This window comes from Mustela nigripes, chromosome 7 (genome assembly GCF_022355385.1).
Source record: "Mustela nigripes isolate SB6536 chromosome 7, MUSNIG.SB6536, whole genome shotgun sequence".
NCBI classification, from domain to species: domain Eukaryota; kingdom Metazoa; phylum Chordata; class Mammalia; order Carnivora; family Mustelidae; genus Mustela; species Mustela nigripes.
In genome coordinates this window covers 116753758-116772078 of record NC_081563.1, presented here as the reverse complement: position 1 = coordinate 116772078, position 18321 = coordinate 116753758, and the positions used below count along the sequence as shown (strand labels likewise).

The following is an 18321-nucleotide window of genomic DNA, read 5'->3' as shown; positions in this document are numbered from 1 at the left end:
GTCTGAGTTGGCTCTCGAAGTCCTGGGTGGACGGTAGTGGGCGAATACGAAGGCGAGGTGGGGGGTTGCTGAGACCCCTTTTGCACCCTCATTAAGGCAAAAATGAGGCGCGGTGCCAAAATGCACCCAAAGCACAGTAAAGTCGGGTAGTGGGACCGGAGTCATGCGTCTCTGGGGTCACTAGAGCGAACACTTTGGGAATATTCCAGGCAGATTCTCAGATGGAGTGGACAGGGCTAGCTTGGAAGTATGGCGGTTTAGGACTCTTGAGTTCAGCCTCATTTCTGGGTTACCTTGAAGAAACCACTTTACATCTTTGTGTTCCCTTATTTTCTCACTTAAAAGGGGGGAGCCTTCCTCTTGTCCTATTTTTTGTTCTTTTGCCTTTGTTAGAAAACAAAATTTGATGGCGTAAATTCGAAGCTCGAATTGGCTTTATAAACACGAGTGATGAATCCGGCATCTAAGTAAATAGAGGGAAGCTCTACTGAGCTATACAAAGGCTTTTACAGATGGGGGCATAAAAAAGAAAAGCAATTTGGGGCGCCTGAGTGGGTTAGGCCTCTGCCTTCTGCTCTGGTCACGATCTCAGGGTCCTGGAATCGAGTCCCGCATTGGGCTCTCTGCTCAGCGGGGAGCCTGCTTCCTCCTCTCTCTGCCTGCCTCTGCCTGCTTGTGATCTCTGTCAAATAAATAAATAAAATCTTAAAAAAGAAAAAAAAAAAAGAAAGAAAGCAATTTATCAGCAAGGAACGAATTATTTAGGCCCTTGTAAGGGGAGAGGAACAGGTCTGTCAGTAAACTTTCTAGTACTGAGGAAATTTCATTTGACTGGCTTAAGGTCACATTCCTGGGAGGTTCCTCAATTCAACCCAGATAATCTAAGTCCAATTTTTCATTCCACTGTAGCCTCTCTCCCTTAGGGAAGGATGTGCTCCTCCAGGGGCGTCTGGATGTAAAGAGAATCCAGTAGCGACTTTAAAGTGAGAAAACTGGGCAGACACCATCTTAATCAGAGGTTCAAGGTTAACATTACTATTAATAGAATGTAAATGTGCAGGCAGGCAGGCAGGCTTTGGAGTCACAATCCAGAATTCCAGTTTGTACTCTTGCCACTGAATGGCCTCAAGTTCATCACTTTGAGCCTCCATTTTATTATCTGTAAAATAGAAATAATCATCCCTGAAAGTGGCCAGGAAGACTAACTGACAGTTACATGTGGCATATCTAACCAAGATTGGGACATAGTAATAAATGTTGATAGTTGTCCTGGGACTAAGTGAATATAGGTGTGGTATTGGTTGCTAGGATGGGGAAGACAGAAGAGCAGGTCTGAATTACATGAGGAAAAATAACAGTATGAGTGTTTTCAGTGATTTGTAGGTATGACTGCAAATTCTCAAGGTCCTGTTCTGTAGGGTGCCTTGAAGAAACCCTCTTGCCCACAGAACTTTGCTTAATGGGAACCTGTTAATAAGGGACAAACACTGCCCTTCTGAGGTCTTTACTGAAGACCCTCTTCTCCTAGCCAAATAGCAAGATGATCATGGAATCCTGTCCGCAAATGTCTTGGCCACAGAGGAGCCCTACAGACAAACAGACTTGATAATTGAAATAGGCTGGGAGTGACAGCAATTTCTGTTCTAGAGCTATGCAATAGGAGACATTTCCTATAAGTCCAGATAACAGGGTCAGTTGGCCACAGCTAGTCTTGTTTGAAGTTGTTTTGTATGGTTTGGGGCCAGAAGCCAAATGTAAGAACAACTACTTCCCACGGAAAATTTCTATATGCTGGGAGAGATCAGTTCCCCCCATCCCTTTTCTCAGCCACACTGAAACCAGATCATTCTAGCTGCTTATTTGAAACATTAAGCAGGATAGGGTCTACTTCTCAGGACCTGGGAAGGAACTGCAGTTTCTGTCCTCTAGTCACTGTTAGTTCAGCATTAAAAACGAAACCAAAAAACAAAACAAATCCCCTTAGCCTCTCACTGCTGATTCTATTTTAAATGAGAGCATGGTTTCTTAACAAGAAAAAGGTCCACTGAAGCTGGAGAGTAGGACAGCATTTTGAGGTTAATCTTGGTAACGAACTGATGGTTGTCTACTCAGAACCCATGCTGGGGTCCTGTTTTAGAGCAACTTTAGTTGTCTTAGAAAAGCAGATGTCTTCATTTTTGTTCTCTTCAACATAGGGGACAAATCCAGTCTCATCCCAGTAGGTCTTTCCAGTTTTTTCTACCCACTCCACAGTACAGACAGGTTATAACCTGCCCACTCAGAAAAGCAGAGAGGCAGAAATCCATATGATTCAATCATATAGAAAGAAAGAAGGCTTCACTGTAGTTAGGGAAAACCTCCCTACTCAAACTAACAGAACAGTGTGCAAATAAAGGACCAAAAAAGTTTAATTATAAATGCAGTCTTATATCTTTTAAGGAAATGCAAGTGAGGCAGCCCCTTGAAGGACTTTTATAAGAGCACTTGACTCCCTGTGATATTTGTAGAGTTACCTGAGTATTTGAAGTTACAGTTCAAGGAAACAAAGGAACTCCAATACAGTAATATACAATCCAGTGCTGCCATTCCTGGTTTTTAGTAAATGAAAGCATACCATATATACAAATACTTTTGTATATAACTCTAATAAGAGAAAAACAAAAAATAAGGGGGGGCTGGAGATACCAACAATATTAAATAGAAATAATTAACCTAAAGGAGTTCAGATGGAATTATATCCAAAACAAGGAGGGTGTAGAAATAGAGTAAGTCTAATAACCCCATGAGTCACCCCTGATAACGTTTTAGATTATTAACCAGATAAAAAGTGGCAGAGTGGGCTTGACTGAAATAATTCATTTAGGATGAGATCTTTGTGGGCAAGTGAGTAATTTTTCACTTAAATTTCCGATCCACTGACATTGATGTCAATCTCTTGATAAAAAATTAATACCTGAATTTTAAATAGAGTTATTGTAAGTCTTATGAAATTATATTCTTCTGCACTCTGATACAAGATCATAAAAGACAGAGCAAGAATTTATTGTTATGAGCTGCTGGATCAGTTTTAAACCACTCTGATAACAAGTGAGATCCTTCCCTCCTGACCCAGGCTGTGAAATGCTGCCTTCCCCAATTACCCAAAAGAGCAGAAGAATAAGGCAATTGCTCATTTTACTTTGTTTTTATTTCAACATAACATGCAGTAAAAAAAATTAACAGGGTTTATTAGCATTTACAATGCTTACAAAGAAAAAGGACTCTAAAAGCAATTTAGTTCAGATTTAAGAAATCGCTCTAATTGAACACTTACAATAAATCTATTTCCAAATGTTCAGTTTGGACCAAAATTTAAAATAGCATTTGGTAGGTATTTATGTTTGCTGTCTATCTGTAGTATTTTTATATAACCTCTGATTCTTGGGATATCCAGCCCCCATTTTCCTAACACAGCAGGGAAGACATATACATGTGGCCACTTAAATTAAGGAAGAAATGGAGTAAGGGAGATCCCAGGCTGCAAAAATATATACAAGCATTTACCTTTTCCAGAACTAAACGTTTCTTCCATAAAAATATTAAATAGCCAAGCCCTATAGAACTAGGGCCAGGGCTACTTCAAATATAACTATTCTGTATTTTAAAAATATAGGGCAGAAAGCCTTTTGGGTGATATTTATACATTTTCACACAATATTTCTAGGTCCCTAAATGAATCATCAAGCATTATGTAGAACAAAAAAAGGTCTACTTTCTTACATTATTTAATTTAATCTCATAAATCTCTAGTAAATATTGTAGATAACTACATTTTAATGAGAATTCACCTCCATGGTAAGTCTTTATAGAAGGCTTAATCTCCACAGCCATATATTACCAAAGTTCAGATTTATATAATGAATGGGTAGTTGGCAGACATTCGCTCTGTAAGACAAAGCAATAGCATTTTCCCCCTACCAACAAAAAGGCAGAGTCCCTACTTTGGAAACAACTAGGGCTTTTAGAGACCATACATTTCCTGGAGTATATGGAATAAAAAACAAAATAAAGATAGGGTTGGGGAGAACCTAATCTCCCCCTTTACATTGACAATTTCTAGATGAGGCAACCCTTTAACTCACTTAAGTCTGCTTTATGATGGCAGTGTTTTAGAGCACAGGTACACAAGTTTAAAATGTTTTTGTTGTTGTTCCAGGATGTAAGAGTAGTTAGGGACAAAGAAAAACCATTTTCCTTCCATATGGAACAGGGGTTTGCTACTCTGCTTATTTTTGGCTCAGTGCTACTTGTTCATGTTATGCTACTGAAACCTGCTAAAGTCCTGTTTCACGAATTATGAGGCTGTCCTCAGGGTTTAGCTGTGATGGGCTCTCATTTGACTGAGGATTCATCCCACTATCCATAAAGTCAAATCCCTGACAGCAGCCTTCCTGACAGAGTCTAAGTTAGGCCAAGTTAAAATAATTAACTACAGAGATGTTCAAAAGTGCACTAATCAGATACTAATGGAGCAGGATGAAATTAAATAGTCATAGGGGATAAAAAGGAACGCCTGTTAAAATTTTTAGGAGTGAGAGAGTATCCAATTCAGACAATGTCAAGAATGGAAAAGACTATTCCAAGGTGTGAGAGAAATGATAAGTTTGAAGACTTTTAATTCATACAGAGAATACATTTCTGTGGTTACTAGAAATGTATTGCTAGTAAATGTATTACTCCCTTCTATTTAGCCAGTACCACAGCTCTCCCTCCCTAATGAAAATGTAATTTAGAGAATGTTTCACTGACCTCTTTCTTTGGGTGTAAAGTACTCTAGTTATAACTTGAACTCCTTAGCAATAATTAAATATAACTGAAGTTGCTGGATTATGATGAAATTATAGATACAATTTATATATAGGAACATACAAAAATTGTCAATGATGGCCTTTGATGAATTTATCCAAATTAATTCCAATTCTAGATTAAGCTTTTATAAAACGACCGTGAAGGAAGCACAGTGTTAATATTGTTTGTAAAGTTTAGTATTTGCAAGGCAATTAAAACAAACTTCCAAATGAAGAAAGTTATAGGGTCATTTGCAGGCTGGGACCAACTTCTCCCTGAATTCAAAGTAACCAAACTACTTTGTAGACCGATGCAAGAGTCTTGTATCACTTTCCAACGATACCAGCAAAATGATGCATGAATTCATGCTCCGGAAAGGAAAAACAACAGTCAGGCCAGGCTGAAATGAGAGGGAGAGCACAAGCCAGAAGTTCACTCACATCCCCAGAAGCTGGGCTGAGTTTGCACTTTTAATAAATACCTCTTACCAAGAGGCTTAAGGTCTTAATATTTCATTTACCAAGGGACGTCCCTGAATATCTGCAGAAATCTCTAAATGAAAAAAATCTACTTCCAAGTGAGACTTTTGACACACATATACAAAATTGTTAAGGTAACAATCTAGTGGAATAAGACAAGGCAGATTTCATTGCTGTGTTAAATCTCATGTTAAGTAAGATTTGACTAGTCATTTGCAGATCTGATTTCTGGAAATATTACGTAGAAATCCAGAATCACTGGGAGATAAATCTCAATGATAACATTAATTTACTTACACTCAAATAACTCTCTAAACAGTCACAGCCCAATTTTACAACAAGATGTGCAACAAGCAGAGAAGGAAAAGGACAGACGTTGCAATTAAGTTCTTGTCCTTTGGTGGCACAAGTTCTTGGAAGTTACTCTTGTCCAAATCCTTCTGTTTCTTCAATGGCAAATAACAGCTTTTCCTTCAGTTGCTCATAGCTCTTGTAGGGTGGCAGGTCCAGGCGATTAAAACTAAAAGTAAGAATTGTTAGCTTGAGAAAAGGAAATATACAAAGAATCATATGAGCAGTGTAGTATATAACAACACTGGTTTTAAAGTCAGGTAAAAATGAGTTCAAATCCCAGCTCTGTCACTGGGCCTTTGAACATTGCTTTTACCTTTCTCAATTTTGGTTTCTTCTTTGGTAGCATGGGAGTAACAATATTTACCTTTTAGGGTAGAATGAAGAACAAGTGTTTATACAACACAGGGGCAAGAGTTAGTCCTCTCATACTCTCCTTAATCTAGATTAGTGACCAGCAAACTTTTTCTGTGGAGGGCTAGACAGTAAATATAGGTTTTAAGTACAGATCTTCTCTGACATGAGTTACATGTGGATAAACCCTATGATAGTTAAAAGTATCGTAAGTAAAAAATGCATTTTAATAAATCTAACCTGCCAAATATCGTAACTTAGCCTACCTTAAATGTGTTAAGAAAACCTTCATTAGCCTATAGCTGGGCACAATTATTGAACATAAAACCTATTTTATAATAAATTGTTGAATATCATGTAATTTATTGAATAATGTACTCAAAGTGAAAAACAGAATAGTTGTATGGATATAGACTGGTTTAAATACACTGGTTGTTTACCCTCATGACTGCTGGCTGAATGGGAGACACAATTCACTACCACTGCCCAGCATCATGAGGGAATATCATACATATATTGCTAGCCAAAGAAAAGATGAAATTAAAAATTTGAAGTACAGTTTCTACCAAATGCATATTATTTTCACACCATCATAAAGTCAGTCAAGAAATCTTAAAGTCAAACCATCTTAAGTCAGGGACTGTGTACTACTTTAAGAAACAATTTTCTGCTTTAGTATCTAATATTCTAGTCCTACTGAATTTCTTGTCCTATTCTTACCTGTGAGGTCTTAAAGGGCATCTTCTAATTTGGGGCTACATTATTACCACCTTCATAAGGCACTGAGTTTGCCATTAAGGTTTTGGGCCTTCTGTTATATTTTAAGGATAAGGCCTAGGCAGATGTTTGACATCAGAAAAAATAATGCTATCTACAAAGAGAAAATAAGTCTATAATTATAACTTTTGTTACTTCTTGCAAATGAAAACTTGGAACTTGACAAACTAAAATGAGGCTGGGTTTTGTGTGTGACTGAGAAAAACTGTTCACAGGAGTATAATGGCACAGTCTGTTCCAAGTTTGAAAAAAAGACAAGGTCAAATAAAAAATGTGCATGTGTACAAGATGAATGTACAAAAATCAACAGTATTTCTGTACACTAGCAATAATCTTAACAATCTGAAATGAAATTAAGGAAACAATTCCATTTATAATAGCTTCAAAAAGAATAAGTGTCCCCCAAAACTGATCTATACATTCAGAGAAATTTGTATCAAAATCCCAGTTGACCTCTTTGTAGAAATGGACAAGCAGATCCTAAAATTCATATGGAAATCCAAAGGACTGAGAATATCCAAAATGATCTTGAAAAAGTTGGAGAATTCAAACCTCCTAATTTCAAAACTTATTACAAAGCTATAGTAATCAAGACAGTGTGGTACTACCATTAAGGAAAGACAAACAGATCAATGAAATAGATTCAGGAATCCCAAAATAAACTCATGTATTTATTTATGGTAAATTGATTTTCAACAAATGTGGCAATGTTATTTTTTTAAAAACCACATGTATGTATATGAATCAAAATATAAAGGAACAGACACTAAAACAAATATAAAGGGCAGATGGGAAAATAAAGGAATATCCAGCAAGGCTACTGAAATGTCTCACAAAATACAGTTCAAATACTGTTGATGTTAGGTGGGATTCCTACATATTGTATTTTGAATTAAAATTAGGGTTGTTTTTAGTTCTGTACATTTTTGGAAATGTGGTTAAGCTACATTTATAGTAAGAAAATATTTCTGTTCTCCCCAAAACTATGAAAAGTTGGTATCTTCTGCTTTCAGAGAAAAGTTAAAAGTTTTCCTAATATCACATTAAAAAAAAAAATCCATGGCTAGGAAAAGGGACTGACTGCAAAGGGCCATAAGGAATCATTCTGGAGTGAAAGAAATAATCTAAAATTGGTTGATGGTTACTACTCTGTAATCTTCTAAATATCACTGAATTTAAATGGATAACCTTATGACCTTTAGTAGTTTTACTGTATATAAATTATGCCTTGCTAAAGCTATAAAAATATAATTCAATACCATAGGGAAAATATTTCATTTCTAATTTCCAACAGGCTTTAATATCTACAGGGTAACTGGAAAAAAGATATTTTCTCTACTCTTTCTGATTTTACTTACCACGTATGACTTCTGGGTAACCAATTTTCTTTCCCAACTTTTTCAATGCAGAATTTTTGTGGTCCATTACTCCCTAAAACAGTGAAATCATCAATAGTTTGACACTTGGTGGTTCTCAAATTGTGACCCCCTCAGTCCTGCAGCATCAGCATCACCCAGGACCTTATCAGAACCACAAATCTGGGCTCCTGGGTATCTCAGTCGGTCAAGCGTCTGACTCGTTGATTTCAGCTCAGGTCATGATCTCAGGATCATGAAATCAAGCCCTGCATCAGGCTCCATGCTAGTGTGGATTCTGCTTGGGTTTCTGGCTCTCCTTCTTCCCCTTCCCCGACTTGTGCACACTCTCTCTCTAAAATAAGTAAAATCTTTCAAAGGAAAAAACCAAAACCAAACACAAATCCATGGGCCCTAACCAAAGCCTACTGAACTGAATCAGAAACTTTGAGGTAAGGCTAAGCAATGTGCGTCTGAACAGGCTTCCAGGTGATTCTGAAGAGTGCTAAAGTTTGAGAACCATTTTGTTAATGTATGCCCAAGAGAAGAAAATGCAGTTTTATCTGGCATTACTTTGCCAGAATAACAGAATGCTATAACTAACAGAACACTGAAAAAGCTTAATTTTAGCTTTAAACACAACAGGAAAACTACAACCGTCTTATACAATAAAGCTTGATTTAAATATAATCTAGTGAATTCAATATTAACAGTGCTTGTGCTTATAGGTCCTACAGAAACCTTATATACTTACAACCCACTTCTTGTCTCTCCTCTCAGTTACCTTCTGTTGTCAACAGAGTGAATGGTGATCCTAAAGCACTGGTTTTCTAAAAGGTCACTACCAATCCCTAGAAAGTATTATTGGTAGTTACAATGATTGGTGGTGTTACTGCACTTTAGAATGGGCCAGGCAAACTGAATGTTGGCAATGTGTGGGGCAGTCACACTCAAAGAATTTTCTCATGTCCTCATGTCCCCCTTGACCAGTACAAATAAGCACTGGTAGTACTTCTGATTGAATAACATCAAAGTATTTGCACAAGTAGTTAACATGAAAAGCCCAGTAAGATAGGAAATGGTGATTATGAAAAACGACAGTTAAAATTATTAAATAATTAAACTCAAAATTACATGAACTCACTCTGAACATTCTCTCTAGTCAATATATTACAGCATTTCTAACCACAAAGAATAGAACATTTTAATAGTGCTAATTAATATATAACAGAAGAGTCTGGATTGCATTAAGAAGACAAGAGAATCAAATACTAAAAGAGAAAAATAGGAAATGAAGGGATCTTAGTGAATTTCACCAGTAAAGCTATCTTTCAAATATATCATATCATCCTAAGTGCTTTCTAAAACTTTACAGAATGGTAAGACATCAAGTTGTATACATTATACATACTGAAATTATTTTGAGGTTGCCTGTTTTCAATCTTATTCTGACATTGCCCCTAAGCCACACAAGTTTCATGTGGACTCTTGCACCTATGTTCCTATTTTCAACCCATTTCAACTTTCAAATAATATGGTCTCCGAGGACTTTCTATGTATCAGTGGAATTTCATCATAGATACTACCTCATTTTTCTCCACTTTGATCATCTCTAATTTATTCTGGCAAGTCTATTATCCCTACTTCATTTAGATTATTTCCCTGTTTTTCTTTCTTTTCTAAGTAGGTTCCACAGCAGCATGGAGCCCAGCGTGGGGCTTGAGCTCACAACCATGAAATCAAGACCTGAGCCGAGATCAAGAGTTGGATGCTACACTAACTGAGCCACCCAGCTGTCCCTCCCTCTTTTTCTTACCATACTTAAGTCTATTATTTCTTGCCGTTTCTTTTCTTTTAAAGGTTTTATTTATTTATTTGTCAGAGCAAGAAAGTGAGCAGACTTTCAGGGAAGCAGCAGGGAGAGGAAGAAGCAGGCTCCCTGCTCAGCGGACTGGATCTCAGGACCCTGGAATCATGACCTGAGCCAAAGGCACATGCTTAACCAACTGAGCCACCCAGATATCTCTATTTCTTGCTCTTTCTGTCTGTTCTTTCATATTCCAGTGTTTATTATAGAGAAAGCTTTCTGATCTCACCTTAAACCCAAACCTTTTAAGTAGGAACAATTACCTATTAACTAGTGTCTTCTAACAGTTTTTCCGAAATATACACTGACTAAAGTATTATTTCATTATAAGTCACTTAAAAAAAATTAACATATAATGTATTATTTGCCCCAGGGTACAGGTCTGTGAATCATCAGGCTTACACACTTGACAGCACTCATCATAGCACATACCCTCCCATAAGCCAACCACCCTATAAGTCACTTCTTAAAAATTTTAGTTAGGCTAAGTTTTTGTATTTTTTTTGAGATTGTAGGTACTTTTATTTCATGTCTTCCAGTTTTATTCCAGAATATTGTAGAGGATATTATAAATATTTGTTACAGAAAAGGGATGTTAGATCTGTCAAAGTTGAAATCCAACACATTACATTGTTATATACATTATTCTTCCTCCTCCTACACTGAGTGGAAGGTTAAACCAGATGGCCTCTAAAATTCTATGAACCACAATCTCCTCTCCGCCTTCCACAGGTATCCTCCTATATTAGAGCTCCATCCAACCCCAAATATTATTCCCAAGAGCAGATCTAGTTGTTATCTCTTAAATGATCAGGTTTCTAGTTTATACTGAAACTTAGGCCACTTTTTCCCTTATTATGATACTACCTTATTTCCTGACCTACCAACATGGTTTTTCTTTTTCAAATTAAGACAGCATTCTCAAAAGATACCCCTCTCCAAAAATTTACTTAGTAATAATAAACATTCTCTGAGACCTCTCTAGAGCTGGATTAAAAAATCTCCTTTCTATATTGCTTCTGAGAGACAGAATATTTATTTCTCCTCTTCCCTCTCTGGCTCTAAATTCTTTTAAGGTTGCCTCTAGGCTATTTCTGTCTCATCCCTAAATACAAGTGTTTCTAAGCATCAGTCCTCTACTCTTTATATTCCATTTTTGCATTAGCCAACCTATTCTAATAGCTTCAAGTGTCACTGCTCTACTCCTACTTTGGCAACACCCACTCAACTGTCCCCTGGCTTCCTGGTATTCTGTTGTCTGGCTATCACCTTGAACTCGAGTTTCTAAGCCATTCATTATCTTCCCTCAAAACCTCTAAACCATGTTCTTTACACTTTGTAACTTCTCCATTTCTCAAAACATGGTTTTATCCTTGACATTCTTCTAATCTCTAATCAAGTTCTGTTGCTACCTTTGGAACTTCTCTAGCATTTATCCCTTCTTTTCCGTCCCTACCTCCATCTCCTAAAATTAACTGCTCCAATATTTTCTTCCTCTCTTCAGGGTTTCCCTTATCCTTTAATGTATGCTATACCTTGCTATCAAGTCTTCCTAATATGCAGCTTCAGCAAGCTTTCCTCTCTTCAAAAATTTCCACAGCTTCCAATACCCTCAGAGTAATGGCCAAAATTCTTCTGGTCTGGTTTTTAGTCACTGTATCCAAAATTGCCTACTTAGTTTTTTACTTCTGCTTCAGCTGAAACAGACTTAGGGATCTTAACCTGTTCTCCTGTGGTACTTGGCATAATGCTGGTGTTAAAGATTTGAATTTACTTTATTATAAATCACAAAAGTATTTTCATGGTCATTCATGTCCAAACAACACACATTTTGATCAGTGAATACCATGTGACAAGCACTATGCGAGGCACCAGAAATAAAAAGATGAAAATATGGATCTGTATCTCAAGGAGCTCCAGGTGTAATAGAGAAGACTGTTAAACTCATTAAAATATAGTATAATACAATCAAAAGTGCCTGGCTCATAGGAGACCTAAAATGTTTACCAATGACTGAATGACCAAATAGATTTACATATAGAATATTGCTATCCTATGAAGTTAAAATGTGGGATCCAGCCTTAGGTTAAAAATTTCTAGGGGTAAAGACTACAAAGTGAATTAAAAGTTTACACAAATCCAGGGTAACTGTGACTGGTTGGGAAATGTCTATTCTTTGTTATTTCTGGTAAGTTTTATAGACATTGATTTGATATAACTGTGTTGTAATTTTCTGTGTAGGAAAAGTGATCCTGTATACATACCCATGAGGTCAGCAAATCCTCCAACTGGCAATCGGCAGGTTCCAGTAACAAACTGCAGAAGTCTCATTCTCTTCTCATTATCAATTTCTTTAACAAACTGTTAAAAAAACATACACACACACGTAAAGAGATATATAGGTCCTATGTTACGTTTAGCATAAATAAGAATGATATACAATCATTTCAAATGAACTCCCAGTGTTAGATGCACTAGATAATAATGACTATACCCCACTACTGTGGATGGATATTTCTCCATGTTTGTCGAAGCCCTGCCAACCTTCCCCGATATAAATCTTAGGACCATATCCTTTTAGGGAGACAGAAAAAGGAGGGTACCCTGGGCCTAAGAGCTCCCTACTCAAAGCCTCAAGATGAGCTATTTTAGAGAAGCCCCTTATTTTACCTCCCAGATAGGCTTGTCCTATAGGATACTCATGTGGTTACACAGGACACAGAGCTTGAGTGAGTCTGGACTTTTTAAATTTTATGAATACATGAAATCAAGCTCCTAGAATTCTGATCCAGATATTAATGTTTGCTCTTTTTTTTTCTTTTTAAAGATTTTATTTATTTATTTGACAGAGAGAGATCACAGTAGGAAGAGAGGCAGGCAGAGAGAGGGGAAGGGAAGGAAGCAGGCCCCTGCTGAGCAGAGAGCCCGATGCAGGACTCGATCCCAGGACCCTGAGATCATGACCTGAGCCGAAGGCAGTGGCTTAACCCACTGAGCCACCCAGGCGCCCTGCTCTTTTTTTTAATGTTTGCTAGGTTTTGGTGTAGCTACATACTATCAGAATCAGGTGGTTTCCAACTCCTACAACTCTGGCTCAAAACATTAGGTTTATGGAAGATGCTTTCCAGCCTGTAGCACAAATGTTTTGACTCAGCCAAATATTTTTTGTAAATATTGTACTACTGTCAAGTATTTTTTATTTTTTATTTTTTTTTAAAGATTTTATTTATTTATCTGGCAGAGAGAGAGAGTACATGCAAGCAGAGAAGCAGGCAGAGAGAGAGGAGGGGAAGCAGACTCCCTGCTGAGCAGAAAGCCTGATGCGGGGCTCCATCCCAGGATCCTGGGATCATGACCTGAGCTGAAGGCAAAGGCTTTAACCCACTGAGCCACCCAGGCGCCCCACTGTCAAGTATTTTAAAATGCTAATTCTATTTGCTATAGAAGTTCAGTTCATCTGAGTTTCTTATTAATTTTTTTTTAAAGATTTTATTTATTTATTTGACAGAGAGAGAGAGAGATCACAAGTAGGCCGACGGGCAGGCAGAGAGTGAGGGGGAAGTAGGTTCCCTGCTGAGCAGAGCTCCATGCGGGGCTTGATCCCAGGACCCTGAGATCATGACCCAACCCAAAGGCAGAAGCTTGACCCACTGACCACTCAGGCACCCCCTTATGAATTTCTTTATATAAGTAACAGACATCTTTTAAAATTTTATTTTCTTATTGTGGTAAAATACATATAATTTTTCATTTTAAGCACACAATTCGATGGCATTAAGTATGTTCACACTGATAAATAGCTATTACCACTATATCCAGAACTTTGTGACCCTAAACAAAAACACTGAATTCATGAAATGTATCTTCTCATCCCCCAACCACCCTTATTAACCTCTGTTCTACTTTGTCTCTATGAATTTGCCTATTCTAGATATCTCATATAAATGTCCTTTTGTGATTAGCTTATTTCACTCAGAATAATATTCTAAAGGTTTACCCCTGTTGCAGCCTGTCAGAATTTCCTTTCTCCTGAGGGTTGCTGGAATAGAAGGGGGTGGGAGGGATGGGGTGGCTGGGTGATGGACACTGGGGAGGATATAAGTTGTGGGGAGAATTATGGATAGTGTGATGAATCACAGACCTGTATCCCTGAAACAAATAATAAATTATATGTTAATTTAAAAAAAAGAACTTCCTTTCTCTTTAAGGCTGGATGATATTCCATTGTATGTGAACACCACATTTTGTTTATCCATTCACCTATAGATGGCAATTAAATTGCATCTACCTTTTCACTATGGTGAGTAATGCTGTTATGAAAGTAGGTATAGAAGTATGTGTTTGAATCTTGCTTTCACTTCCTTTGGGAATACCTAGGAGAACTGCTGGATACGTTAATTTATATTTGCTTTTTGAGGAGCCATCAAATTGTTTTCCACAGTTGTGCACCATTTTACATTCCTACCAGCAATACAAGAGAGTTCCAATTTCTGTACATCCTCAACAAGGATGATTATTTTCTGTTTCTTGGTAATAGCCATGACAGTAATGGATATGAAATGGTGTCTCACTGTGGTTTTGATTTGCACTTCCCTAATGATTAGTGATTTGAGCATCTTCTCATGTGCTTATAGAAGGCTTTTTTTTTTTAAAGACACACCACTGTGATTCCAAACCTGATTGCTCCCTTAAGTTTTGCCTTCTGAACATTATATAATTCTTAATGAGGTATGAAGGATGAAAACCATACTTTAGACAGTTCCATAAAATTCCAAAAGCATTTAGATCAAATGCAGGGGAATCATCATCTGAGGTTGTCTTATACCCTGGGCAAAGGTAAAAGGTGTGTGTTGCTTACTCAGCAATAGTTTTTAAAAATGTTATAATCTTTTTTAAAAAATTTAATTCCAGTATAAACATGTAGTATTATATTAGTTTCAGGAGTACAATATAGTGATTCAACAATTCTATACACTACTCAGTGCTTGTCACGGTGAGTCTACTCTTAAACCCCTTCACCAATTTTACCCACTCCCACATGTCCGCTCTGATAACCATCAGTTTGCTCTCTCTAGTTAAGAGTAGGTTTCTTGGTTTATATTTTTCTTTGTCTGTTTCTTAAATTCCATATGAGTGAAATCATATGGCATTTGTCTTTTTCGGGCTGATTTATTTCACTTAGTACTATACCCTCTAAATCCATTCATGATATTACAAATGGCCAGAGTCCATTCCTTACCCCCTCAATAAAATTTCATTCTTTTTAATGGCTGAGTAATATTCCAGTGCGTGTGGTTGATATACACAAACATTTTATAAAACACACACACACACACACACACACACCCATCTTGATCCATTCATCTATTAATGGACACTTGGGCTGCTTCCATAACTTAGCACTTACATCATCTATTCATTTATTATAATGCACAGAATGGAATGAGGGGCCTGAATATACTGATACATTTTGTTCTGTGACTTTCTTCCATATATGGTAAGCAGTTTCTAAAAAATTATGATGTTCTGCCAATTGAAATAAATCGAGACAAACCTGCCAAAACCACATGATTTGTTTGCTTGTCCTAGTGTAATGGCGGTAGATGGCATGTCTTTGCCAGTCATTCAAGTCAATTTCTTGCATTCCACATAAAAGGACCTTTGGAGATTTAAAGGAAAAAAAAAAAAGGTTTCTTTACAAGTTATATAAAACTGCTAGACATAGAGAAGAAAAGACTAATATTCAACAACTTTCAAAAAACAAATTAATCAGGAGGCTTAGGCGTGTAAGTTGTGCATCAAGAACTGTGTCTATATTACTTAAGAAGGTTGAGTTTTCATGGATGGTGTCATATATATATACGTATTCAGGTAAGTCAGTCATTCACTGTAGAGAAGTTTTGATAGTAATTCTTTTTTGTGGGGGTAACTTTTTATTTATTTGATAAATTAATGGACTTTTTAAACCACTAGGGATACTTCAAAACATCCTGCTAGCATAAAAAATACTATTGCTACTGGAAAGATGAGAAAGTGAGCTAAAAGCAGACACCTGAAGGCATTATTTACCAGCATGCTGCAGAGGAAATAAGAAAAACTCATTACCTCTAATTCCTTTGCATCAAAGTATTGCAAATACTGCTGGGGAAGAATTTCATTAAAGCCCTCAAAGAAAGCTTGTGTCTGTTCTTCAACACCTCGAGACAACCTCCATTCAGCTACCATTCTGGTAAATAAATATTAAAAAAGCTATCAGGAAGTTTTAGATTTTACCTTTAATTCCAAGTGTAAAAATAATTTTTAAAAACTTTATTATGAAAAACTTCAAATATTTATAAAAGTAGGATATAATGAATCCTATGTATATCCCAGCTTCAACACAACACCAATCTATATCATTTTAAACGTAAATAATTCAGCATGTATCTCTTTAAGATAAAGCCTCATTTTGAAACCACCACAATTCTATTATCACACAAAAATGTAAATAATTCCTTTATAGCCAAGTATTCAGTTCTCAAATTCTGACTCAATTTAACATACTGCTTTAATCAGCATCTAAAAAGGGTTCATACAATCTAAAATTCTCTTAAGTTTTTAGCTTATAGATTCCTCCTTGCTATTTTTTTAAATGAAAAAAATTTTTTGAAGATTTATTTATTTGAGAGAGAGAGAGAGATTAAGAGAGAGCGCATGTTTGGGTGGTTCAGTGGGTTAAAGGCTCTGCCTTCAGCTCAAGTCAGGATCCCAGGGTCCTGGGATCAAGCCCTGCATAGGGCTCTCTGCTCAGCAGGGAGCCTGCTTCTTTCTCTCTCTGCCTGCCTCTTTGCCTATGTATGATCTCTGTCAAATAAATAAATAAAATCTTCAAAAAAAAAAAAAAAAAAAGAGGGAGAGAAAGCGCATGCACACGCATCCAAGAGTATGAGAGTGTTTGGCACTGGGGGAGGGAAGGACTGACTAAAGGAGAGGGAGAGAAAATCTCCAGCAGACTCCCTGCTGAGCAAGGAGCCAGTAGAGGGGCTGGATCCCACCACCCTGAGATCATAACTGAGCCACCCAAGCAACCCTTGAATGAAAATACTTTTAGTGAAGATTCTCTACTAAATAGTCTAAATTTCATCTTTGACTTTTAAAAAAGATTTTATGTGAGGGGGTGAGAGAGAGAGAGAGAATGAACAGGTACAGAAGCAGAGGGAGAAGCAAACTCCCTGCTGAGCGGGGAGCCCAACACAGGGCTTGATCCCAGGACCCCAGGATCATGACCTGTGCCAAAGGCAGATGCTTAATTGATTGAATCACCCAGGCGCCCCTTAAGATTTTTTTCAATGACTTGATGTTACATGACACAGTGATTACAGAGCTGGTTTTTAAAAGAGTGATATAGCACTATTTTTAAAAAATGAAAGTTCTATATAACCAAAATTCTTTTCTATCCCTTTACATATAATCTTCAAACTGTGGTAAAACTGAAAATATACCAAGAAAGGGTGTATAAAACCTATCAGTACCCATTAGATTAATTCTCTGTAAAATTTAGTTTGAGTTCACCTGGAGCATATTCTCTCTACCCTGCTGCCTCCACAAGAATCTGTTCTACCTTCTCATTTTTTCTGCCACTGGACTAGTTAAAAGAAATTTAGATCGTCTACTGAATTTGGTCCTTAATTTCTTGTAATGTAGTTTCTCTATCTACCATTTGGATGTAGCTGTAATTGTTCTCTTAAGGATTACTGTAACTTACTAGCCTCCACATCTTCTAAAGTTTCCTCATTTTCCGTGGCCTCTGAAATGCAGGACATGGCAGAATGGGATATCAACTCTGAGCTGCCTGACAGCACCATCACACACTACACTTCCCTACTTACTACTTGTGACTTGTGCTTTCCAGCCTTCGTATCTCTGCTCATGACTACAACTAGAAAAAATAATGTCTCCCTCCCTTGACTTCCCATAACACTTTCCTTGTTCCTCTCTCAACATACTTGTAGAAAGTGATCATGTCCATGTCATTGATCAAGTCTCATAATGATTAGTAAAAAGGCAAACATTATCTTTTGAAATACTGTCCACTAGTATTACCAGGCAACTGTCAATGTGCTGTAGCCATTGTATGTTAAAAGGAGCATTCTCTCTCACCTGATATATTCCTCTTTATTTTCTTCTGTCACAAGAATATTGCCACCATTAGGTTTCAAATCATGACTCTTGATTTCACCTAAAATTTCTTTATCGACAGAGAAGTACATTTCCAAACCACATTCCTCAATATTGTTTTCTCTGCACAAATGAAATTAACACTATTTGTTAA

At 37.0% G+C, this 18321-nt stretch overlaps 1 protein-coding gene across 6 annotated transcripts in view; it reads right to left on the bottom strand.

Annotated features, from left to right (window-relative positions):
• Positions 1-3169: 3169 nt before the first annotated feature.
• ITCH (itchy E3 ubiquitin protein ligase) overlaps positions 3170-18321 on the bottom strand; it is a 129594-nt gene continuing 114442 nt past the window's right edge. For all 6 annotated transcript variants that reach the window (XM_059406833.1, XM_059406828.1, XM_059406830.1 and 3 more), the window contains 6 exons: positions 18150-18290; positions 16116-16236; positions 15565-15669; positions 12275-12371; positions 8147-8219; positions 3170-5826 (listed from right to left, as the gene is read on the bottom strand). In XM_059406833.1, coding sequence (XP_059262816.1) covers positions 5727-5826; positions 8147-8219; positions 12275-12371; positions 15565-15669; positions 16116-16236; positions 18150-18290 — 637 coding nt within the window. In that variant the 3' untranslated portion in view covers positions 3170-5726. The remainder of the gene's footprint in view (positions 5827-8146; positions 8220-12274; positions 12372-15564; positions 15670-16115; positions 16237-18149; positions 18291-18321) is intronic.